This window comes from Notothenia coriiceps, unplaced genomic scaffold (assembly GCF_000735185.1).
Source record: "Notothenia coriiceps isolate Sejong01 unplaced genomic scaffold, NC01 NC01_scaffold00037650, whole genome shotgun sequence".
Taxonomy (NCBI): domain Eukaryota; kingdom Metazoa; phylum Chordata; class Actinopteri; order Perciformes; family Nototheniidae; genus Notothenia; species Notothenia coriiceps.
This window is the reverse complement of record NW_011370351.1, coordinates 100817-127418: the sequence shown is the minus strand read 5'-3', so window position 1 is coordinate 127418 and position 26602 is coordinate 100817. Positions and strand designations below refer to the sequence as shown.

The window sequence follows — 26602 nt, the reverse complement described above, 5'->3', positions numbered from 1 at the left end:
ATTCAAACTCACCTCGCACACACACTACTGAAAACATCTGGCCTTGCACACACACTACTGAAATCCTCTCACATTCACTACTGAACATCTCACACACACACTACTGAAAATTAACCTTACACACAGACTACTGAAAATTAACCTCACCCACAGACAACTGAAAATTAACCTCACGCACACACAACTTAAAGGTGAGTTTGAATTTTGGCCTACACGGCCCCTCGTAGAATATTGATGTGCTTGCTGTGAGTGTATGTGGGTGTTGTTGTGTGTGTTTGTGTTATTGTGCACAAAGGAAGGATCTCAAGAAGGGCTTTCACTGGGATTATCTGCCATCTTCATGTTTTCGCGGATCAAAGGCTTAGGTAGCTGCTCGGGTGGTCTAGCGCGTCCAGAAGAACAAATGAATCTTCTAGTCCAACTTTTAACAGCTTGCTCCTCTCTCTCTCTAATCTATGGTTTTATTTCAAATCCCATGTTAGGCGTGCATTCAAGAAAACTCAACAATGACAAAACTATGGCGCTCTACTTAGTTGTGTTTCTTCATTGTTGAATAGAGTCATGCCAGCAGGGCTGAATCCCTATAGGGTTTGGACTGGGAAGTTGCTGATACACCTGGCCCAGAGCCTTGTTTACAGCAGCTGCCGAGTGTGATGAAGGCTGCGAGGACTAGCTGTGTGCTTCGGGACATGATGCAGGCAAGTCAGAATGGGACAGGCCGAGCTAACACACTGCTGACAAGTTCATCTAGTCTCTGCTCTTCATCCAACACTCGCGCCCATGCCAGTGATGTGGAGAAAACTGAACCCAAGGGTGATGACAAAGACTTACATGTGGCTTATTGTTGCCTTTAAACTCTCTCATACATTACATCTTGCCTGGGGACCCCGTCTAATGAAAACCTTCTTATAGTGCCATGTAGCAATGATTCACTGATTGTTTGTAATCTTCCTGGCTGATTTCAGCCTCCATCATATGTAATCATATCAAGTTTGGCATAAAGTAAATGTAGAACATCTTAGAACATTTGGTTTGGCCATGTATGGGCTCATCAGCATCAAGTGAAGGGCTTGATACCAACATGGATTATACAGTACGCCAAAAAGGAGATGGAATAGAGCTGTTTGTGTAATTCTATAGAATAGGACATTTGTGTTAGCTGGGCTTTAAAACTGTCTTGACTTTTACAATGACTCAACTTTAATTTAAAATCAAAATCCACCTGATAGGAATTACATCCTGCTGTTGCAATGATTTTGGGCAGAGAACCTACAACAGCCTGTCCTATGAAAGGCTAAATTAGAGCGTAGAGACTTTTATTGAGGATGTCATTAGGTAGAACTGTTTGCGCCCATTGGCACCGAATTAGTGACTCATAGTGTGTTCATAGTTCAAGTTTCAGAAAAATGCAATTCCTCATAACCCATAAAAAACCTGTGCAGTCATAGCACCATTGCAATTATTCCATTAATTAAAATAATTGTAGTCATACATTTGTGAGAGTGGTGGATAATATTCTTGCAAAATAAATCTTTAAGTACGTTTCATTCTTTGGCATTTGTTTACTGTCAGTGCAGGAGGTGTAAAAGGAGACAAAATCAACTCTTCCAGTCTCGTATAATTGTGTGCAATCAGAGACAATGGCGATGACGAACTTTAAGCAAAGTAATCAACTTCGCCTGGGTGTGTGTCTAGCTCCACTCAGCCTTTCTTCATTCTTCGTTTTCTGAACCTGACACTGCTCAGTTGGCTTTTCTGGCGAAAGACTGAGCGAGGGGAAACACAGTACCAACTGATGGAGCCAGTTCTTTAATGGGAGGCGCATTGCAGCTGGCGATCTGCTGGTGTAAGCCTTAATATGAGTTGCCCATATGCATTATGCTGATGGAAGGATCAGCTTTTGCCTTATTGTTTTGTCCCTAAATTGTTCTGACTTGAGTAAGTTTGTCATTTTAGAACTATGTGTATTTCTTTGTGGTTGTTATAATCTGTACACACTGAAGCCTGTATCTATCTGTATTCTTCTCCTTTGTTCTGTGTGTGTGCAGTCCTGTGTGCATGTGCATAGTCACAGCTTGTGTAGCTCTGTGCCAGTATGTGCCACAGTGAGTGCTGAAGATTAGCAAGAGCATCAAAGCGCAAATCAGCGAAGCAGTGTTAGAGCAATGGCTGAGTGTACTGCCCCCTAGCCTTCTGTCATCGGCCACACCTAGTGGGGAACAAAGGGAGCGGAGGCTGGCACTGACTGGATTATGGAGAAATGAGGGAGGAGAGTGGGAAGCAAAAGACAAAAGATCAAAAACACTTGGGATAAAAAAGACCTGGCAGGGATAGGAGTGAGAACGAAATGAAGGCTTATTACAGAGTTTTTCCTGCTTTGAAAGGGATTGTTGGCTGTTCTTCAGATGATGTCACTCGTAAACGCTCATATTAGTAATGGCATGCGCTGCCCCAGTGTTGGGTAGTGTGCTTTAGAAAGGTAGATTCAAGACATTTCACAACCTTGTTAATGTCATATAGATTGAAGTAAAAGGTCAATGTCACCATTCAAATGAAATAAAAGGCTCAAATGTTTCAACACTTTCAATCTTTAGCTCTGAGGAACAACAGTTGTAGCAACTGTGATACTGGGGCTTGCTACTGCTGAATGTGTGTCGAACCACAATTATGTGAAGAATATATCAAAAACAAAGCTGGATTTTGTGGAAAATCTTGAACAAAGCTGATCATTTCCAGCTGTTCATCACTGCAATCCATTGTTTACAGTATGCGTGCTGCATATGTGTTTTCTCTTTTTGCAACAACAGGAGCTGAAGACAATTTTGGTTTGAGGTTCATTTGCAAACCACTCACCATCCCGTTTCCACTCTCAGAGCTGGGTGCAGTTCAAAAACCTAACACTCTTAAATGCTTGGATTAAGATTAAGATACACACGCAAGTTAACAAAAAGACAACAGTGTTTTTTCTCGGGTTCCTGGGAGGTCAATGAAGCTTTGGTTTGGTTATTTCCCAGCTGGGAGGTACCACCATTGCTAAATGGATGGAGCAGAGGAAACACAAGGCATCCTAAAGTAACTAAAATAAAATGAAAATATTTGTTGGGTTCTATTCCTTGGTCAAAACCAAAATGAGAGTTGACCGTACCAAAAAACCTTCAGAAATGAATGTGACACACCCCATCTTTGAAGAAATGGACAGCAAACTGTAACCAAAACTGAAAAAGGAAACAAATGTAAAATGTACATACTTATAATGCAGAAGTATAAAGTTAAAGAGTTAAATGAAGGTATCATAAAACCAGAATGAGTTTAATAAAAGAGAAAAGGGGGAAGGGAAAATAAATCATTGCAGTTAAACTAAACGTTAACTCTCTGCAAGGAGAATTGCACATGTGGCATTAGGAGTTTAAACCAGTGGGAACACATGTCAATAAAAACTGAGTCAGGAGACTGGATGGGAGCAGACAGAGAGGCCAAGGAGATGAGATTGAATGGACAAGGATCAATACAGAGACTCAAGGAAGAGATGAGGAAGTGTTAAGGGAAATGAGTGGCTAAAAAAAGGAAACACTTTTAAAGGAAAATACCCTTTCAGTGCAGAGATGGGCCAACATGGAGGAACCTTGGTAAAGTTTTAGTTGGCCCCCACATACAAGGCACCATTGTACGTCTATAGTGGCTTGCTAACTGGGTTTGACAGGCTTGTTTTTATTTGCCCCTGGGGGAACAATGTGTTTGAGATAGAAATACAGGGGCATTTTGTGTCTACATCATCCAATAAGCTGCTGTCTTTTCCTTCAGTGCAATCGCTTTTTTAATGCTTCACTCAGGAGAGACGCAGGAGGGATATTTATCTTTTTATCCTAGAGAGTGCACAAGTTTGCTTGCTGGGGGTTTGCTACCAAGTGTGGAATCAAGTCGGTCCATGGACGTTTTTCTTTGTAATTATGAATTAAAGTAAACTAAATCGCTGCTGAATGAGATGCCACAACAGAGGCATATACAGTGCATGTTCCTGTATGTATTCAGTCAAAATGAGCACTTCATTGGGGGTGTATGCACGTGTCAAGGCAGTGTAGTTAATCCACAGGGGGAATGCAGTGTGCAGAGTCAACACAGTATCTGTAATGAAAGAGAAAACCAATATGATTTTAAAGACAAGGGGGACCTCCTCTTCCTCTCCTTCCACCAAGCTTGGTTTTCCTTCTTACCCTCCCTCATTATCATCCCTCCATCCCTATCTTTCTCTTTCTGCCATTGTGTCTTATCCCTCTTTTGTGGTTGCAGTTGTATCAGTTGTCCCTCTCTCATTCTCCTTTGTAAGTGCTGAGCTGAGCTAAATGTGACCCTGGTGATGGGGAGCTCTGCCTGCTGGCTAAGGTACGAAGCTGCTATCTAAGCTGAGGGGGGGTTTGGGGGTGAGAAAAACACCATCATGTGGATGCCTCTTGGAGGTCAAGTAAATACATTAAAGGGTAAGCAAATGGAGAGGAAGCATGGACAGAAGCTGTTTTTGGCAGCAGTGCATTGAAGTGGGGGTTGGGGTAAAAAAGGAGGGGGGGCTACGGGATGCAAATCTGTCATAGCAGGTGCATGTTGAAAGAAATGGTGAAAGCTATATTAGGGGTTTAATTACAGAGGCAAAGTAGTCCATCCAAGCTTTTTTACTTAATAATATGTGTTGGAGTTGCGCAATTACTTCTTTGAAACACTGTTTACTGAATCTTTAGATCTCCGCCCTCCCTTCATCTTACACTCTGCCCCTGCTCTCCTCCCACTTCTGAAATCCAAATCCACTCAAACGTTGCTTTGATCTGGGTAATAATCTGCGCCAACCCCAGTCCACCGCCCCCTTTCACCCGTCTCCCAGGCAGCCATGGTGTGACCAGCCATGTGATATCTGGGACCCCATCATTTCCCATTACCGTGTGGCTTAGTGCATCTTAGTCAGAGCCTCCTACCTTGACCCCCTTGGCTTACTGTGCTGGAGGTCTGTTTACCCCGTGACTTCTAGATAATCTCGCCTCTAACTCACAGCTAAACCCCTCAACCTTCATCGCCTGTCCTTAGATCTTTTATGAATGAAAAATATGTTAAATGAACCACTCACATCTTAGTCAAACAAATACAATCCTATTTTCTACAGTGCACACGATAAATCACATTCCGTCATCAACTTTTTTTTGGTTTATTGCTAATTCATCTGTATTCTCTTTGACTTTCTGTCCTTCCCCTATGCTGTAACTTCCTATACACATCTCCTCAACAGCACATTAGTTCAGCTCACTTTCTCCCTCCCTTGCTATCTACCTTTCCTCACGCACACTTCTTATCCTAACAATTTGCACTCCCTCCCCGACGCATATTGTGCCCGACTTTTTCACCTCATCTTTCAGTATCAAACCCATTAGTGGAATCTTTCTATCATCCCTTACAGTCATGACTTCTGTTTACACCTCCTTCTTTTTAGCTCTCTGGAAAGGCAATGACAGGTGCATCGTGATTTACACAGCAGAGTGCAGCTGAACCTGTCCACTGAGATGTGGACTGCATGCATTGGAAAGTGGAAATAGCATCTGTGTTGCCACTGGTCTCCCCTTTTTCTTAGATTTGTACTCTTCAAAACACATTTTCACATTTAACAAGTACCATTGACATTACATTTCCCAATTTGGGTTCAATCAAGTAAATCTGACCTAATCTTTTCTAAACATTTCTAGAAACATGTTTTTCCTATGTTCTAAGAAGACAAATTGGCAGAAACGTTCTGCATGAGGTAATCAGTTTAGAGCTTTAATTGTTTTCTTTGCTGAAATGATGTCATAGACGCTGTGGTAATAATTCAGCACAGTGAATGAACGCATCAGAGACACAGATAACATGAAAGATGGAGTGATGAGGATAGAAAAGTCCCCCAATTAATCAGTCACTGGAGTCTCATTATTTCTTTCTTTGAAGCTAAAGTCTCTCTATGTGGAGACCATTCAGCGTTAAATGAATCTTCATTCCATCTTATCTTCTGCTTCTTCGCCTCTGTTAAAGCAATTAAGATTTCCAGTTTCCCAACACTCAGACAAAGCAACTGTCTAAGCATTCAACATTCCTTTGAATACCTGTGGTGTGCTTTTAAAGTTTTTTATTGGAGACAATGGAGCAATCTGTGGCTCAGGCCTTGTCTGCACAGTTCATGTCTGCATGTTTGTATTCGGGGGTACTACTGTGCCGTACTGTGTTTAGAGGGTCTTTGTGCTGAGGAGTCATTTCCCAGGGAGCTGACTGATGAAGTGCGGACGTGCAGCTGATTTAGGGCTTCTTTCCACACGTCTGTAGGTGTGCAACGCTAACCCCCTTCTTTTTTTTTCTTTCACATTCTGTCTCTTTCCCCTTTTTTTCATCCCGCCTGATTCGCTCACGGCAGGAGTTGGCTGTGTTTCTGACCCCAGGGCTGCATCATGCCTAGACAACCTGTTTTTCTTGGAAATTCCAGTTGGCTGAGCTAGCTGTGGAGGATGGGATGATAATGTGGAGGCAGACTGTGCACATGTGCTGTACTTCTATCACTCATCGATGTCCCTTTAATGGGTGTTCTCCATCACTGACAACCTGGTTTACCAAGTGTGTTTTAGGGTTTTAAGCTATCACGGTGCTTGCTTTAATCTGTTAGATTCCCTGCTGTTTTGCCGAGCCATCACTGTCCAAAATGCCTGTCTTTTCTTTGTGCTGAAATCAGAGGGACGGAGAAACAAAAGCCAATGAAAATTGCAGACCCAAAGGAACAATTAACTTCAATTCTCCCGCAGCAAAATTGTTGAGACGAGATACAAGTGTGAGGACCTAATAAAGGAAAAACAAAAAAGCAACTAAAGTAGCTTCAGACAGAACAGTTTATCCAGAGAATAACTTGGCTGGCTAAATAAGCACTGACAAAATCAGGCTTTTGGCCCACAGAAACTTTGATTTAACAGGTGCTTTAAGAATCAGGACTGTGTTTCCCGCCACATCCTCATATTCTCCTTATTATGCAGAGTCAGGAAATGTATTTAACAAGTGTGTGTGTGTGTGTGTGTGTGTGTGTGTGTGTGTGTGTGTGTGTGTGTGTGTGTGTGTGTGTGTGTGTGTGTGTGGAACAAAGGTTTGGATAGTGGACCTTCAGCAGAATACAGTTAATCAATAGAATTCAATAAGATGTAATTGCTTTGACTGCAAGTAGCAGCAGTTTGTGGCTCAGTATGAGTGCATACTTTGCACGAGTGTGTCTTTGCGTGTGTGGGATAATGACATTTATCTGCTTTAAAAGTACCTAGTGGCCTTTTGAATCTCTAAAGCGTGTAGCAGCTAGAGTTTGTGACCTTTCATGGGACCAAGTTGTTTAATCTCCTCAACATTACATTTGCTAACTGTGTTTAGTTTCATCTTGCCTTCGACCCTCACGGTAAGGAGTGTTAACGCAGACAGAGGATCCTCTATTTGTTTCTCTCAACGGCCATCGAGCAGGTGACCCATCTTTGACTCTGGCTGCGGTTCAGGCCTGGGTCAATGAGAGGCTAATCCAGTTATCATTCATAGCTGCCTGTTACTCCTAACTGCACAATCAACTTAACTCCATTGTCAGTCTAAGGTCTAGTGTTAGCTGCCGTTAAGCTTTGCTGCTTGTTGTTTGACCCTTGTCGTGCACATGACAGCGGAAAATGCACAAGTTCAGAGGCACGTACAGTTACATACAGCCTGAACAGAAAGGATCAGACACGCATGCATGCACATGAGTTTTGGTTACACAACATTACTGTGAGCTGGGGAAGATCTTAACAGATGTCTGCATTCATTCAGAATACAAATATCTGCACATAAGCAAAGATACTGAGGCATAAAACGCATCAGGCAAGAACACCTTAAAAAAATGACAATGCTTGTATCGTGCAAAGAAGAGTTTGACTAATGTCACATGGAAATGGATTGTATTATCACATACAGGCTAAGGGTTTATCTTTCACCCTTGTTTAAGTTACTTTAATAATGCTATGTTCTCTATATATTCTTACTGAAGTGGATCACTGATACACTCTTTTATTTTTTATTTTAATGTTTGAATTGTGCCAATTCAGTATAAATCATAGACCTTTGATTGATTTGGAGCTGCTGTGCCTCTCTGCAGTCAACAACTACCAGAGAAACCCAACTCCAGATGTCAGCTCAAAGCTTAGAGGGGGTGCTCCTGCTATCCTTTACTATTGTCACTTCACTGAGGCGGGGGTCACTAACTGCCTGACCTCAGGCACAACAAGGGAAAGAGGGAGAGACATGGAAAAACAACATAAATAGTCAAGTTATTTAGGTGTGAAAATCAGAAATACACCAAGATGAGAGAAGACAGAGCTACATAAGTGTGTTCTGTGTGCTGGTGTGCCTTTCTCCAAAACTTCACCCTGCTGAAGTGTGCCACATCATGCAGGATTTGACTCATTGTACTCCAGGCTGCCACACTTTTCCTTTTTGTACAAAGTAACAGGGTGTTGCTTTCTCCAATTTGTTTCAGTCACACATTCGTGCACTATTCATTGTGACATGCTACACACACACAAAAACACACACACTCTAGGGGTCAAGAAAAGAAAGGCACAGCTGTAAGTTCGGTTCACCTTTGACCCTTTAGACCCACATTGATTTGATCATACAGATGTCACACTCATGGGCACAGACTCGCAGTTGGTTTCCTTGTACCTAACCTTGACAGATGAGTTTTGTCTCTTTGTATCATATCTGGAAGACAGAAAGGTGGTTTAGTCCCTCCCCAATAAAGCCTAGCTAACTCATAATGATAAACACACTCTACCTTATTAGTGTGAACCTCCCACATAGCTGCGTGTTGGTTTACAGATAGAGCAATAACATGACTCTGAAACGTAAATGTTTATATGGAGAAAGTCAAATAGCGTGGAAGCTTGTATGCATCTTGAAAAGAAGCCCACTGCTCCACAGAGGGGGACTTGGTTTCAATCAGATTCACTTAATAAAGCTATGATTTAGTTTGAATTGGAAACATGTCAGTGTAGAATCCTTTAACTCAAGTTGGCTAGATGTATTTTATTCTGAGCCCTTAGGCAGTGAAAGTAATAGATAAATAATGTAATAAGTCTTTGAGTTAAAGGCTTCCATCTGGCAACGCATGACAATGCTCTAACCATGGAGTGCCGTAGGCGTAGAGTACAAGGAGTCGTTGCGGTGGTGACAAATAATTTTGGGAGTTTACCTCTGTGTTTGTATGAGCTTAGCCATTTTTTCCTGCAATGTTTTGAGTTTTTGGTGGAGAGTGGGGAGAGGTAGAGAGACATTTGTGGCTTTTTAGTGAGTTGTGTTTAGGTTCTCTGCTCAAACAAGTCTGAACCTCAGAAGAAAAATGCCTAGTAGCTACAGTCAATTGATAGATCCAAAAATCCCCAAGTTTCTTGAGGTTATACCAGCAAATTACATTTTCAAAATAGCACATTAAAGAAAAAAAACGTTTTGACATAGAAAAACAATTTTCAAATACGTAAGCTAAACCTCACTTTGTGTTGTTCCCCAGCCCAAATTAGTATACAGATGGAAATGCATAATGGTTGGCTTTTTGAAAAATGTAGCTATACTCGTAACTCCACAAATACACAGCGAGGCTGGATTGTGGTGTTAATTAACTTACCCCCATTGTCCTAGTGTTACAGATCACTGTTGACATGGTGACTGACGGGACTATGATGAAACTGTCCCATGCCCTCAGGGATCACATCCAGGAAGCATGCCTAAATGGGCGGAGGGTTGCAAAGGCTTAGAGACATGATTTTGTTTTAGTGGAGCGCAGCCGTGCAATCAACAGGGATAAGCATGAACCTTTGTGCAGCATGTTTAGAAGGTCTTATGGGTATCTCTATTTGCTAATCAACGTTCACCTGGTTGTTGAGCAGGAAGGAGTTTTGCTGTTGGCCACAGATTAAAACACTTTGTTTAATCATCTCCAGCTATTATTGCAAAGTGGGTAATCGTTTTTATTTGAGACTGTAAAATATCAGCTTTATCAGAAAATGCTCACCAACTAAATGTAAACAGGAAGATAACATAAAACCCCTGCTATGCTACTAGTTCAAAGATTTTGTAAGATTTTGTTTTTATTTTTATAATATTTGCCGATGACAGAAACGTACTTGTGACATGATTTATGACATTGACTTCAGCAGCTGTGTCATGATAGATTGTTCAAATCACACCTATTGATTTCCTTTTTTGTGAGTTTTTTTGCTCTAACAGATGGACTAATCAATACCCATAACTGCTCACTGTGACTGCCCACGAAACACACACACACACACACACACACACACACACACACACACACACACACACACACACACACACACACACACACATGAATTATATTGATTAACTGTATTCTGCTGAAGGTCCACTATCCAAACCCTTGTTACACACACACACACACACACACACACACACACACACACACACACACACACACACACACACACACACACACACACACACACACACACACACACACACACACACACACACACACACACACACACACACACACACACATAAATTGGGTGTCATAACACAACATTTACAAAGCCCACAAACTGAATAATGGCCGACAGATGGATCATGTGCTTCAGAAGATACCATCTTCTAGTCTTTTATCCTATTCCCTTGACATCTTTTGAAGAAACACAAATTGGTAACAACAATCATCAACGGGACGCTCAGCCCCAAATTCCAAGCGCCTGCTCCCAATGATATATTCTTAAGTGGTCTGAGAGTCCCACACACTTGTCAAAGCGTAAATAAGATCCTGTGGTGTCCCAGTGTAGGAACAGATTCCACACTCTCAGTCTCTTTGTCATGTTTTTATTGGCTAAAGTTAAACCACTGAAATGCCCGACATTTATATATAACACATAGCTGCTCCCATTCTGGAAGAAATGCTGCAGCAGAAACACAGATGCATCTTCCTAAACACATACTGCTATTTTAGCTAGTTAGAGGATTCAAAATGACCCCGAGCGGTGTCCCAGAGGCAACGGTGGGCTGTCAATCATCACTGCTCTCATTCATCCAAAACGCCCAATAGCTCAGACAGTGTCACACAGCTGTCTGAGTTCCAAGGCGAGTCAGCCTGTGTGCTTTCTCTCACTCCTTAATTACTGTTTTCTCTTCACCTCTGGAGATAAATTGCAACTGGAAGACAATAAGTGATAATCATCGCTCACTTTATATCACAGACCTCACTGTGAAAACGTTTGTGTTGTCTCTGTTTGAGCAGCTTTTGCTTCACTTTTGCCACATTTTGATATTTCTGAATACACAAAACAGAACGGTTGTGCTGATCGTCAAACATTGAACATGGTTGAGCCTCATTAAGCACAGATGTCTGAATTTGATTGCTGATGCAGGTTCAGTTACAACGGTGCAATGTTGACTTACCTAATTATGCTTCATGAAAACAAGAGTCTTAATAATTGCGAGCGATATTGCCTCTATCGCGTGCAGACCATTTAATGACCACAACCATGAATATGCAGTTACCATTTTTATATTTCTCTCCATGGGTGGGCAGCAGGCACATTTACCCATCGACTTCGACATCTGACCTCAAGCTCCTCATTAGCTTCTCTGTTAGCGGATAGCGACAATAAAATGTATGGTATTTCACACATAGCCACGTCTGATGCTGGCAGCTGCTGCACCAACCAGAGTGAGTTTTGCTGATCCCATGGACACAGACAGCGACAGGGTTTAAACAGCTATAAATATTAACAGTAAGTAAAAAATAGGGTTGATTTCTGCGCTGATAAGGCCAGCTGTCACTAGGAGCCCAGGGGATTTACTTTGAAAACAATCTATAAAGGGTGGGTGCCCGGACACACACACACACACACACATAGTGGACAGCACACACACAGTGTTACACTCAGGTTAAGGGTTGCCACATTGCAGGGCTTTGCACAAGATATGATCGCTACCATCTAAATCCCCCTGCGTCTCTTATCACTCCTCCAGAGTCCAGTAAGGTGATGTCATCCCTCATTGTGTTCCCTCTAGCCCTCTGTCCAGCCCTGTAACTAGCTTTTTATCTCCCTCAGACGTCACTTTAAACCTCCATTCACCATCGACTCCCTTTCCTTTATTCATCTACCTGTTTTCAAAAAAGGAATGACTGCTTGTTGTTGATCTATAGATGTTATAAAGACAACCTTGGTCAAATCAATGGGTTGCAGGGCTTGGGATTGTCTAGATAAGAATGGTTTGCATCTCTGATAATTCCCTTTTCCAGTTAAACACGATTATCCAATAGGTTTTGCCTGTGTGGTCAATCGTATAAGTCGACTATAATACTAGAACCATATAGATACAGGGATGAGAAACAATCTTCAAACATGAATGTGAGATGACTCGACTTGTTTATATATTGCTGAACAACAGCTCCTGTGTCCTTTAACATGAAAACAACGTCCTAACACACACCACATGTCTGCGTGTTTGACTCCATTGGCTGAAGCTGTAAGTCTATGGTATAGTTTACTGTTTATTACTTTGAGTTTTGAACATCAAATGTGTCCTGCTCTCTGTGTGTGCGCGAGAAATGTATGGAGACAGAAAGAGAAAGTGTTTTTAGAGAGAGACTTTTTAGCGTTCATCATGTTCATTAATATTATTAGCATTCCTTCTTCCAAATATAGAAGTAATTCTCTCTTGCCCTGTCTTTTTCGCCTCCCTCCCCTTTCTCTACCCTTCGGTGGTTTGATGTTCCTAATCATTTCCAGCCGTGAACCCCACATGAAGGACAACAAGCACTTGCCGTAATAGGGTGGTGAAAGAACGAGCGAGGGAGAGGACAGAAAAGAGGGGAGAAGCTAGAAGAGAAAGGGGAGGTCAAGGGAGGAATGGAGATTGAATGAGAAGGGAGATGAAGCCCCGGTCCTCCTCGTTCCCATTTCAAGGTCTTATGTTATCATTAGCCTTGCCTTTTGTTCCTTTGCCAAACTATTTCCCCCTCTCTCCGACCTTCCCCTCCCTTCTTTTCTTCCCTGCCATATATCTTAATTGTACCCGTAGAGTCTCAACTCATTGGCCACAGAAAAGCAGAAATTGATTTGAAGACTTAAGAATGTCTAATATAAGGAATGCAGCTCACTGGAGAGCAAAGGAATGTGTCAGCAAAAAGAGTAAGAAGTTTAAATGAATGCTTTATGACTCTCACACACATTATTGCCTTCAAACTCAGACTCCTATTACAGTTTGTTGTTAATAACTTCAGCTTGTGTGCAATTATCTAACAATGATGCATTCCAGTCTATCATGCTCTTGTATGGTCATTGCTGCTGCTTTAAAGGATTATTCAAGTTTATTAGAAAAAACAATTTGGGACTAATTTTCATAGTTTCTGCCATTTCTCATCAGTAATAAAACATATTGTCAATCAAGTTAACTTCCAGGATCTGGTAATGCAGTGACATCCCCTAATATTAATTCAGATAGGTAGGAAAAGTGAGCAGTCATGGTAAACGAACAGCTAGGAAGTTGAGTTTAATAATAATTAAAAACCCAAAACTAATAGTTTATGTTTTGTGAGTACTAGTACAGTAAAGTAAATCGAAATGCTGCACCTTAATGTTTATTTTATTATATTTTGTATTTATTTGAGTGAATACATTATTCACAGTTTAATAATAATTTAAAAAACCCCAAAAATATTTTGTGATAATTTTTTCTGCTGTTCCGAAAACGTACCGAACCGAACCGTGACCTAAAAACCGAGGTACGTACCGAACCGAAATGTTTGTGAACCGTTACACCCCTACTAGGAACCAAACTTGAAACATAAAATTAAGACAAATGGCAAACAACTTAAACAATTAACATTATTATTTAAAAGGAAAATATCTGAAGCCAGAGTATATTATTTATAGTAGGAGGGCCCATAGCTGCATAAACGATAGAAATGATTGCCAATACTAATAAGTAAGACACAAGTTGCAATAAAATTGAATTATCCTTTGATTCTGCTTCATGGAAAAACATTTGTATTAATAAAAAGGCTTCGTCTTGGCCTATTGGACCTCTTAGATGATGATTGCTTCATAAACATGCGGGCCTGGCACCAGTCAGTGGAAGAGTAGTTTAGATTGGGACGACTGTCTGTGTTTTACAGGTTTTACTATTAAAGCCTATAGAAGCCTTCTCACTCTCCCCCTCTCTATCATGAGAAGCTATAAACGTCCAGAGCCACAGCTGCGTCCAAGGAGCCGCGCGCAGACTCCCTCCGACATTAACTGATGTTTTACAGAGACAAACTGCGGAGAACAGCAGGATCCACCTGGACCAGCGCCCACATCTGGAGAAGCTGATAATGGAGGAGAGGAAGGGAGAGAGGAGGTGCAACAGAGCAAAATGGATAAAGTCATGAGTTTAATGAAGGCCAGGATGTGAAGGAGGAAAAAAAAAAATCCAGTATAGAAGTAAAGGCCAAATAACACCTGGAACAATTCAGTCTGTCATTCACTGAGGTTTGATAAGATGTGGACGTTACAGTTTAGAAGGTTTGGGTCGGATGCCTACTGGTTTCAGGCTGATTTTAGAGGAAACCAGGGGTATATTGTTTTCCGAAAACAACTGACTTTTACCCATAGAGGCTGCTTTTCTTGTCTCTTCTAAAACTAGAAATCAATGTTGACTTATTTGTAACATAACTGTATGTAAGTAATGCAACGTATGTAGTTATTTTATATTAATTGTAGTTTTTCCAGACCTAAACAAGTAGCATTGTTCCTTAAGATTCCTGGACATTAGTTGGAAAATAATAACTTTTTTGTAATATATCATGCCAACTGTTGTATAAGGAAATATGCCATTAGACGCTACCTGCTAATCTGCACCACATCTCAGACAGAAAACCACTTCTCTTCAGGATGAAATACTTCGAGTGACTGACACTGACTTTGGGGGATGTGTATGAGCGTTAAGAGGTTTAGATGTGTATCTCAGATTTGAGTGTTCTCTCGTATAGAAGCCTGTCCGTGTTTCTGCTGAAAGAGAATGATTGTGACTGTGGAGCGGAGACTATACGAAGGCTAAGTGGAACGGTAGAGAGACAAAGAAAGGGAAAGAAAGAATGCTTGTAAAGACGACTGGGGCAAATGAATGATGAGGAAGGGATCTTTGCTAATGCTCCAGTGAGTGATTGCTCCTCTATCTCGGGTCCCAGCTGGAGATGAATGGCTCTCTTAGGACAAAAACCTTCAGTCAGGAGTCCTGGCAGAATCCGATACTCGGCACGCTCTTCCTGACTGTTTTTCACATAGCGGATGACTTGTGCGGAGCTACAGTTTGGCTTTTAACAGAGTGGTCGCTCAATGAACTACACGATAGGTAAATCAAAGTACAGCTGAAAAATCTTAAGCTGAAAGCACGCTGGTTGAATTTATGTTTCATGTATTACAAGTTCAGATGGTTGGCAGATGCTTAACAGAAGTATTTTCTTGAAATGGTTTGAGTTTCCATGATTTTTCCATTGATAAATGTTTTGAAAGGCCAATACCTCAAAGTGAACTCCACATCTGGTGCGTCATATAATGCATGTTAGAAGTGATTTTAAACTTTAAATTATAATTTTGTCGTAGGTCAGCTATTGTTAAGAGACATGTTCGAGCCATGTTCCTGTCATAGGATATTTATAACATTTGTTAACATCAGGTGTGATATCAGAGCCTCCACAGAAAAGAACCACATTCGCAGTATTGCACGTCTAAGCCCATTAACTTCAAATTGTGTATACTTAGCATTACTGTAGACCATTTTCCAAAGTGAAACCACACTCCAGGCATTCACCACCTTCCAGGCAACCATCAGTTTCAGTTAAGGCCAATAATGTATGAAAGTCAACTTGCAAAACCACCATCATGACCCTTTAATATAATAATGACCACCATAGGATGTGAATGTTATTTTTTTCTTGACTACATATAAGTAAATCCTGGATCATCCAAAATAAAACACAGCCAGAAATAACTTTAGAGGTTCAGTGGCATGCTCCAGGGCATTACAAAAACAATGGGACCAAACTTTTGACCTTGCAGTTTAAACCGGGCCTTTTTAACGACTAGACCACCCTGCCATTGACGTTTGCATCCAAAAATCTGTGTAAATGCAGAAGATCCCACAAATATCAAGCAGACAAGTAAGCATGTTGTATACTTAAGGGCAGGGGAGATTTAGATGTTGAAAGGCATGAGCTGCTGTCTGTATGTATTGCGATGAAGTTGTGTGTTTATCACAGCAGGAAACCTCCGGAGAGTACGATGAGGAATAGGTGTACAGAGTGGAGACTGGCTGGCTGCTCATGCCTCTGAAAGCAGGCTCTGGCGTGGGAGTAGTTCCCCCTTGGCAAACACCGTCGTCTGGCTCACCAGATCGCTTGATTTAAGAAGACATGTTGCAGTGTGTGTTTACTAGATAATCTTATTGGCTCAACACTCAGCTACTTTTTTATTTGAGATAAGTGCTGTAAATGCAGGATACTAAACCTTGGGAAAGGAGTTTTTTAGTAATGGATCGGCATGTCATGTCAGATGGATTGACAGGAGGGAAATGTACCGATGACAGACTTCTTACTGTACAAGCTCCTCTTTTTTCAAAGAGGGCTGACAGGACTTTCTCCTGCCATACATTTTCAAAATGTTGTGCTGTGACAAAAACAGTCATGTATTCCAGCTTTGGGGGATTTCTCTGTGTCTTTTTCTGTCCCTCTGCGTTCGTTGTTCTTTTTTCTACTTCAACAGTCACAGAGTATGAAACCTCTAGTTGTATGTTGGAGCAGAAAACCCCAAATCCTTATATATTTTTATTTTATAGCTCCCAAGGTTTCCATTAAAATGTGCAACCTTTGTTTGGGTTTCAACATTTTAGAGTGTGTGGAGAATCAATGTCCTGCTCTCCTTCTTGTTCGCAGCCTATATGCGTTTACCAGTCCAAGCATCTATATAAAAATGTACCCAACCCATTTATTTTCATATAAACCTATAAATTACAGTCATGTCTCCTTTGCTCCAAGTTAGAACACCAATAACTTCGTCTTTGTTTGTGATCTACAACCGACTTTGTGGGGTAGAGGTGTCGATGAAGTCACTCTACGACCAGGTGGGCGGTCATGGGGCTTAAAGCCTCTTTAATTAGATTAAGTGAAAAGATGGGGTCATCACACAGTATGCAAGCATGTGTATGTGTGTGTGAGCATGTACACGATTGTCCAGTTCTCATCACTACAGGTGGCTAATCCATCACAGACCGTCAGAAAGATATGACGAACACCCAGACATGTGCATAGATCCCAAAAGATTGTATTAGTCTCAACACTGTACTCTGAAGGAAGTCCCAGCAATGATCTAAAATCCCCAGCTGTAAACACTGACCAAAGGCAGAGGTACAGTATGACCCCTCGGAAACAAAACACGTCTAGCCGCGGTAACACTATGACCTAAAACTCTAGAGGAGCTTTTCTAATATTCCCATCTTTTAATATCCTATAGGATCAACAGCATGAGTCAAGGTGGTTGTGTTTCTGCCATCTGTCTATAGCCAGTAGTAGGTAGGTGTAATGGTGAAGACATGTGTTGGGGGGGGCGGAAGAAAGGTCATTGCCGGATGTCTGCTGCGGTGGTCCTGTGTTCGGTGGGGTTCAGGCCCAGGGCAAGTTCACACATAGGATACAGACGTTTGATAAAATCATATAACAAAAAGCATAGCCAAAAGAGATCTGACTTCTTTACGTCTGTCTTTTTCCAATTTAGCCCTTTTTTGTAAATTAGATTCGGTTGGAAAATATTATTGAACGACAAGTAGACTTATATGTACTTTAAACTGTTTAAATATATAATAACACTATATTCGGGTCAGTATTGGAATAGAAAACAAAATGGTGGTTGAGAATATCGATATATAAGAACACAAATATTTTTCTCAACTTATTCTCCTCATATTAAGACTAGTTTTCTTATACTCACTAATTCATGAAATATAACGTTTATTCATAAGATACAAGATACTTTTTTGTCTTTATTTTTGCCTTTATTTTTAATTGTAATAATTTTCATCATTTTTTAGACCAAGTATATTATCCTTTTCCTTCAGATAACTAACCTGTCTTTACCCCTTCAAAAATGTGAAACTAAAGGTTTCTGAGACATCACTAAACATATCTTACTGTTGCTGTATTAGAGATGTCAATAACAGAGAGGAAGTGATGTCATGAGGCCTCCTGGATCTTGGCTCGCCTTCAAGACTTCTAGATCAGAGGGAGAATGCTTCTTTAACAAGCGCCATAAACGCCACCAAACAATGTTATGGACCTGTGTAAAACTTCAGTCAGAGGCAGGACCCCATGGAGCACAGAGGGCATTTCCTTTTTGTGTTTTGCAAGGAAATCTTTGTTGTATTATGGGATTTTTCTATGTTTTATTAGATCTGGTTAGAGTTTACAAGTGTGTGCAGTAGAAAGAAGGATTTTGAGTAAATGAGACAAAAAAGTCAAAGGTTATGTCAAGACCTGTGTCTGTTACATGTCTGGTGTTAACATGTTAAAGCCCTTTTGTAGGAGATAGAATGGAGAAAGAATTTATGTTTGAGGTGTGCATTTAAGTGGCAGTCTGTATCTTATTTAAATGCCTTTTTTAGGGCCTCTTTTGACCCCTGAACTAAATTCAGAACCTCTGTAAAACTCTCTTCATCGCTGTCAGTTCCCTTTATCTGTATCCATGGTAACCACACCAACTGTCCGTTTTCCACATACATCATATCGGTGATTTATAAAGGTGAATCACTCTCACAGATGCTTGGTTTTTATAGTGCTCTGGAAATCATAACAAGTAGTGCTATGGTGTGTGATATTTTGACAACTGCAGATGTATGGGAGCCTGTGAAGTTGCTGCATTATTGGACATTATTGTGATAACAGAAAGGCCCTTAGCTCGTATATAATAAGTATGACGCATGTAGGGTTCTTTCACGCAGATTTCAGAACCTGCTGTGTGTGTTGATGCGATGCGTTTTGAAATCTTTATGTTTCACGGGCAGTTTGGCACCGGTAGACCGTCCATGTCTTAACCTTGCGTGTCTTTTCCCTCAGGTGTCGGCCACAGATGAGGACCGTGGTTCCTTTGGCGCGATATCTTACGTCCTGGGTTCTGGCTCTGGAAGTGCAACACCAACCCACTTTACCATCAACAAGGAGACTGGCCAGATTTGCACCAGCACAGCTCTGGATCGTGATGAGGGACTGGAAAAGTTTGACCTGACCGTCACTGCAACGGATGGAGTAAGACTATTCTTACCTTTTGAAACTATAAGGAATAGTAACAAGTAGACGTAATCTCTAAAAACCTTTTTAAGGAATAGTTTTTAATTTGGGAAATAATATTTTTATAACTCACCAACAGGGCAGACAAGCTTAGGTAGGAAAAAAAGTCAAGAAAAGGAACAAAACTTATATTATATTATAGATTGGTTATTGGCGATGTTTAGAGTTTCTGTTAAGTGTATTTTTTGTACAGATCCAGCTAAGGGGGACCCTGTTTCAAGTCGTTGTGCTAAACTGAACTACGTGGCAGCTTCATAGATCAGTTGTATCACCCAATTCAAATAAGCATACCCCACCAACAAGTACTTTTACTTTTGAAGTCTTCTGTACAATCAAAGCCTAATTTACTTTGATTACATAAACTATAGAAAAGACCATAACTTCAAAATAAACTAAAGACAAAGCCCTTTTCTTTGTGTTGCTCCATCACCAAACACAGTGTGTAATGCTCCTTCTGATCAAAGCTGCAAGCAGAAAGCAAATTAAAGATGTGTAGCGCAGCTCTCGAATAAATCTGATCAAAGAGACATTGGGGGACATGTTTGAAGAAGACAGCATCCTGACTCTAACTGTGTGCCTTAAAAAAAAAAAAAAAAGAATCAAGGCCACAACAACATGGCAAAGCAATCAGAGCAAACAGAGAGGGAGTGTGGGGATGGAAAAGGTAAAGAAGTGCAACAGATCCATTTACACACACAACTCAAATAATCTTATGTACGATATACAATTTAAGATAAATATGATGCCTAATTTTACCACAATTACAGTCTTTTCAATAGCCTCTTTCTATAGGACACATACACATTTGAAGTATCAATTAATCACCCTGGGCGCCCTTACATAGCCATTCAAACTTTCGTTAAGAATAATAAAACATTCTTATTGTGTGTGTATTAAGGTTACTTGAAGAAAAATAATGCAATACCATTGTTTTAAATGTATCTTCATTAGTCATAGAGGAGGCAGTGTTCGTTCTTTGAATTCCCTTTATTTGGCTCGGGTAAATATCGGGTCTATAATTTACCAACCCCCAGAATGCATCTTTCCCCCCCGCCCGGCACATTCCTGTTTCTCGGTCTGTTCGCTCTGACTCCACTATCCCTGTTTTTTAATGCTCTCATAAAAACCAAGCCAGCAGATATAGTGTAATGACCGCAAACTCTTCTCCTCGTTGACAAATGCACACAATGGTTAATTGACTCCATATTTCAGGGATTTTCAACAGAGGACTAATATTTCTGTTTCCCTATACAGCTGCTTCATCTTTACACTTCGACATAATTCTATTGTGGAAGTTTCAAAACATGAATGTCCTGGATTGTCGCTTTTCACCAAGGGATAAAAACAAATTGAATAATGTCTCCAGGGATATATAGTCCAGGAAGGGAGTGAGGGAGGGAGGAATGTTGTTTAACCAAATAGCTATTCTTATTGTTTAGCCTCCCTTTGTCTCAATAGACCAGTCATTTAAGGACCATAATATCATTACAACATTTCTAGTCTGACCTTGTGTGCTCTGCTTGGATCTTATTTTAATGCAAACATCTTAAATCTAATCTGAAGCATTTCTTTTTCAGGGTGGCTTGAGTTCGGTTGCACGTGTACGGGTCACGGTGTTGGACATCAATGACAACCGGCCCACTTTCTATCCAGTCCTCTACACAGTCAGTCTCAGCACCCATAGCGCCCCTGGAACATCTGTCGTCAAGGTGACAGCAAATGACCCAGATGCTAGGGAAAATGGCCGGGTGACCTATCGCACGGTACCTGGAGGAGGCTCTAATTTCTTCACTCTCAACAAGGATACAGGTATGTGTGTGTGTGTGTGATACTATCAACAACACATGAAAGCAAACAGGAATGACCTATTGTGAAACTTTCTTTGGAGTTTTTAAAAACCACAACCATCAATCTTTGATTCTCTTTTCTTCTACAGGTGTGATTTCTCTTTCACGCTCGCTCCACGGTAAAGCCAACACGGTGATCTCCCTGGTGATATCAGCTGAGGACGGCGGTGGTTTGACGGCACCGGTAAATGCCAGGGTGAACGTGAGTGTGGTGGGAGGTTCCGTGGCGTCTCCCGTGTTTGACCAGGCCCAGTATTTCTTCACCGTGTCAGAGGACGTTCTCAGGGGGACAGCGGTGGGAGTGGTCCGAGCTGCAACAAAGACAGGTGAGGACGCTTGTGTTGGACGATAATTTTCTCCTTCGCTCTATGTCAATATATGTCTGTGTAACACTTTATATTAAGGTACACTTATTCACCATCAACTAGTTGTTAATTAACCTATTAGAGTCAAACTACTAGCTTATTTGTTATGAACAAGACGTCACTTTAAAATAGGGGATTGAGTTATACCACATTTTTTGTTATTTTGACAGACAATTAACCCTTTTAGTTTCATGTCTTGTTACATAAGAATAGACCATATTTGTTTGGTGTAATTATGGGAGAATTACTAATCTTGTGGTACTGCTGCCTTATTAGACCCATATTGAGCATATTAAGACCAAAACTCATGTACAACAACTTCCTTACAATAAATAAACACTAATTAGACGGTTATTAAGGAAAACTCTTAACTAATGCCCTAGTACTTGTAGAATATGGTCATATAGAATAAAGCATTAATAAGTGTTTAATACTGACTAATAAAGAGCTAATATACTGCTAATATGTATGTTAATTAACAACTAGTTGATAGTGAATATGTGTACCTTAATATAAAGTGTTACCTATGTCTGTATACCAGGCTTGTTTTTATCAATTTACCCCAAATGCCATAGGGAACGTTTCATCTTCCTGATGAATACCAGGACAAAAATGCTCTAATGGGCTGCAGAGTGCATGATTTCTAACCTCTCAGTCCAGCAGTTGTGCAAATACGCAAGCAACAAGAGCATACACTCCATTAACAAATCACATCCATCACAGAGTGTGTGCTTTACTGAGGATTATTTTTACTCCGGCCAGACTTTTATTTTCTCTCAGTATTATTGATGGAGAAATGAATTTGGATGGGGGTGTAATTGTGAGTGGGAGTCATAATGAAGTGTACTCCGTGCTGCAGCAGACAGAGAAACACTTGTCTCTGTCTGTGTAAATGTACAAAGCTTTCCATGATTCTATCCTCTCACCCACTCGGAGTGAATCCAGCTCTTTGTGAAGACTTGGAAAAATAATAAACACACCACTTCCATGTCTTCTTAAAGCGGATATGGATCTGTCATATGAATTTTAAATGTTCCGTGTATGTTTTCATTAAGCTAAAGACAGTGCATATCAACAGCCCTATACATTATTTTTGAAATGCTGTCCTCCCTTCTAGTAATGAAATAGTAGTATTTGCGGCTTTCAGTTTGTCAAAAAGAATATTTTTCTGCTAGAGTTTTTTAACATTATGACATGCTTGTTCACTTATCTATGATTACAGCTCTTGTCTCTTTGTCATTTTCATTTTCTAAGAGTTTTTTGTTTCTCTTGCTTTCTCCCTTTGTCCTCCATGCAGGTGTTTCAAAGGATATCTTCTACTCCATCTCCTCTGGGGACCCTGATGGTTACTTTACAGTGGACCGTGCCTCTGGTACCATCCGCTCTGCTCTTCCTCTGGACCATGAGACCTGTTCCAGCCTCGACCTGGAGATCCAGGCCCGCTCCGGCTCTCCTCCAGCGTATGGAACCAGTCGGGTACGAATAACCATTTCAGACGTCAATGACAACGCCCCGACCTTCCTCCCCTCCTCATCAGAGTCCCTGAGTTTACCTGAGATCACCAAAATGGGAACTGTTATCTACAGCATTCAGGCCACCGACAAGGACTCGGGTCATAACGGTCAGCTGAGCTTCGACCTGGTCTCTGCTGGGTCTGCAGGCAGCAGCGGACAGAGGACGTTTGGTGTTGACCGAGGCAGCGGAGAGGTGCGTCTGATTGGTAGTCTGTCATACGAAAGTGTGCCACGCTATGACCTGCAGGTGGTTGCCAAGGATGGTGGAGCGCCTCAGCTTAGCTCCACTTTCACCCTCGTGGTCCACATCCAAGCGCAGGATGCACAAGGCCCACATTTCGACACGCTGACATACCGTGTGGAGTTAAGGGAAAACACAGCTCTCAACACACGCTTCCTCCAGGTTCGAGCGCTCAACAGAGAGGCATCAGGGAATGGTAAAAGCTCCTCTTCATCTTCTTCCTTCTCTATTTCCTACCGCCTGAGGCCTGACGGTGATGCTGCCGGTTTTGGCATCATGCCAGACAGTGGGTGGCTGTTTGTTCGCAGCTCTCTGGACAGAGAGGTCAAAGACATGTACCTGTTGACTGTCCTGGCCACTTCAGGCCCCGGAGGAGTGGGGAGAACCGGCAGTGCAACAGTCAGGGTGTCTGTAACCGACGAGAACGACAATTCACCAAGACTGAGCCAGGAGAGGGTGTTCCTGGCTGTCAGAGAGAACCTGCTCGCAGGGACCGGCTTTGGCAGGGTGTCTGCAACGGACAGAGATGCAGGGCTAAACGCTCGACTCACCTACAGGCTGCTGCACACCGACAGGCACTTTCAGATCAATTCACAAACAGGTGAAGACAAATCCTAATAAGCTATTCATTGTAATGGAAGAATGCTAATAGTTCACTTAACTCAGTTTGTAGTAATTGTGTCACACCGGCTGCAATGTAGATACAACATTGCGTGATTTCCCTTAAGGAACTAATTACTTTTCTGTTTGTCTTTTCATGAAAATAGTAATCAGCCCTAACTAATTGCAAATAATGCAAGCTAAGGGCTCTGTCTCCTCCCCTCTCTTCTTTAGGTGAGATAAGCACCCGCCTCGCCCTGGACAGAGAACAGCAGTCCAGCTACCAGCTCGTTGTAGTCGTACAGGACGGAGGAACTCCGCCTCGCAGTGCCACCGGCACCGCTCACATCTCTGTGCTGGACGAAAACGACCACGCCCCCAGTTTCAATCACGCAAGGCCAGACAGGGAGCTGCTCCATCAGGTGAGAAGAAAGGGGGATTTGATAAGAGTAATGAACCTATTCTATGTGTCTACCTTTCCTATCACAATAATAAAGTAACTAGATTAGAAATAAGGATCAACGTAAAAGGAAGATAGTGCTCATAGAAAAGGCGTTGGAGAGAGACATTCCTGTGAATAACAATCCTTTCTCATTGTAGGTGAAGGAGGGGCTTCCATCTGGGACTTTCATTGGGACAGTGACGGCTAAAGACCCAGACGAGGGAGAGAATGGGACCATATATTACTCTTTATTAGGTGAGTGTCTTAATCCTCTTCAATCACTTCCCTCTGTACGTTCACAGTGTTTCATCATTATGACGTTAACCGTGAGCTGAAATTCATACCTGTTGCATCCTCTGCAGGCTCCAGAGCAGAGCGGTTCTCCCTCAACCCGAATAGTGGCGAGCTTAAAAGCGCTTCCCCTCTGAGATGGGCCGAGCGAGCGGAGTACGAGTTTACTGTGACCGCTGCTGACCACGGCACCCCCGGCCTCAGCTCCACCTGCCAGCTTAGAATACAGGTACATATAATCTGTAAATATAAAATATCTTCATCCACCCTACAGCTACAAGAACCAAACATTGTATGTGTCTTTAATTCATTTCTAAGGCATTGGGCTATCAGAAACAATGGTCTACCCGGTGGCCAAAACAAAAGAAATCCTCTTCCTTACATTACCTCAGTCATTTTGCATTCCTTGCTGCGAGTAATTTCCTCAAACTGTGCACAATGTGAACAGTATAACTGTCAAAGGAATTTTAAAAGGAGATAAATAGGAGAAGGAGAGAAGCTGAAGCTGTGCCTGTACAAACAGAATCATCTATTCAATCTAGTGTGTGCTTCCTGCTGCAAAGGTTAGCGGGGTAACCAAAACCCAAGGTGAGAAACCCTGAGCTGCAGGAGGGAGCTGTTCTGGTCTGAGTTATTGTTCTGAACTTTCTGTATAAGGGTCAATCCTGCATATCAGCCTTCAATATCAGGAATTCTACAGCAGCGGGAAAAAAATGGCTTGCCAGTGAGGCATTTAGCCAGAAAAGGGTGGTGGTTTGCTTTGAGCTCAGTGTTTTCATGTGATGTGATTTCAGAAAGGAAAAGGATGCTAATTACAGCGGGAGAGCTTGCCTTAGATTTTTCCTGCTCCGTGCTTGTGCGACACCGAGATTAGACAGAGGGGAAACAGGCACCTTGGAATCAAATGCTCCCAGATGAGATTTGATGAGAGCCAGCTGCATCAAATCACACACAGAGAGAGAAAGGGAATACTCCATTGTACGGTAGCAGGCAGTGATACGTACATGCACTCAGGCCCACTATAGCTGTAGCGATACATTCAAACACTCTCATGAGGTAACATTTCCAGGTAATGATTTTGAGATAACATTTCATATAGCTGTGGGTAAAAGCAGCCACTGGGATGTTGCTGTACACCACAGGTGCTACAGAACACACACTAGCTAGCGTACTTGTACTATGCGTAAAATCAAAGGATGTGCAAATAGTACAATGCAGTTTCTGACACTGTCTAGTAAATCATCTAATTTGAAATTATGTTAGCCCTTTGGCAAGCGGCTTATAGGGCATTTTAGATGATAATGTCTCAAATATAGTCAGTCTTTTGTTCATATCCCCGTCACTTCCCCCCTTCCTTGCATTTTACGTTTGATGAAGACCAATAACTTGCATATAGACTCTTATTGCACTATTTCACTTTTTTAAACTATTTTTCTTTTTGTATTTACTATTTACTTCAATCAATCAATCAATGTTTATTTATATAGCCCAATATCACAAATATTACATTTGTCTCAGTGGACTTCACAGTTTGTACAGAATATCAGTATGACAATACGACACCCTCTGTCCTTAGACCCTCACATCGTACAAGGAAACACTTCCAGAGAAAACCCCACAGTTCAAAGGGAAAAATGGGAGAAACCTCAGGGAGAGCAACAGAGGAGGGATCCCTCTCCCAGGATGGACAGACGTGCAATAGATGCCATCTGTAAATTGAAAAGATAATACATTTACAACATAGGTAGTCCAAATGTTAGAAAATGCATGTGTGTATAATAGGAAGATGAATCCACGAGGATATCCATCCAGGACCTATGATCCAGGACCACAGCAACAGGCACAGCCACGACTCAAGATCCAGGGCTCGCGTTCCAGGACACAGGACCGCAGCAACAGGATC

General features: G+C 41.6%; 1 protein-coding gene across 1 annotated transcript in view; it reads left to right on the top strand.

The window, feature by feature from the left end:
* The window catches only part of LOC104967747 (protocadherin-16-like), a 72367-nt gene that overhangs the window by 40371 nt on the left and 5394 nt on the right, over positions 1-26602 (top strand). The window contains exons 5-11 of the mRNA XM_010797271.1: positions 19169-19357; positions 20977-21208; positions 21336-21572; positions 22909-23967; positions 24201-24388; positions 24567-24663; positions 24771-24941. Coding sequence (XP_010795573.1) covers positions 19169-19357; positions 20977-21208; positions 21336-21572; positions 22909-23967; positions 24201-24388; positions 24567-24663; positions 24771-24941 — 2173 coding nt within the window. The remainder of the gene's footprint in view (positions 1-19168; positions 19358-20976; positions 21209-21335; positions 21573-22908; positions 23968-24200; positions 24389-24566; positions 24664-24770; positions 24942-26602) is intronic.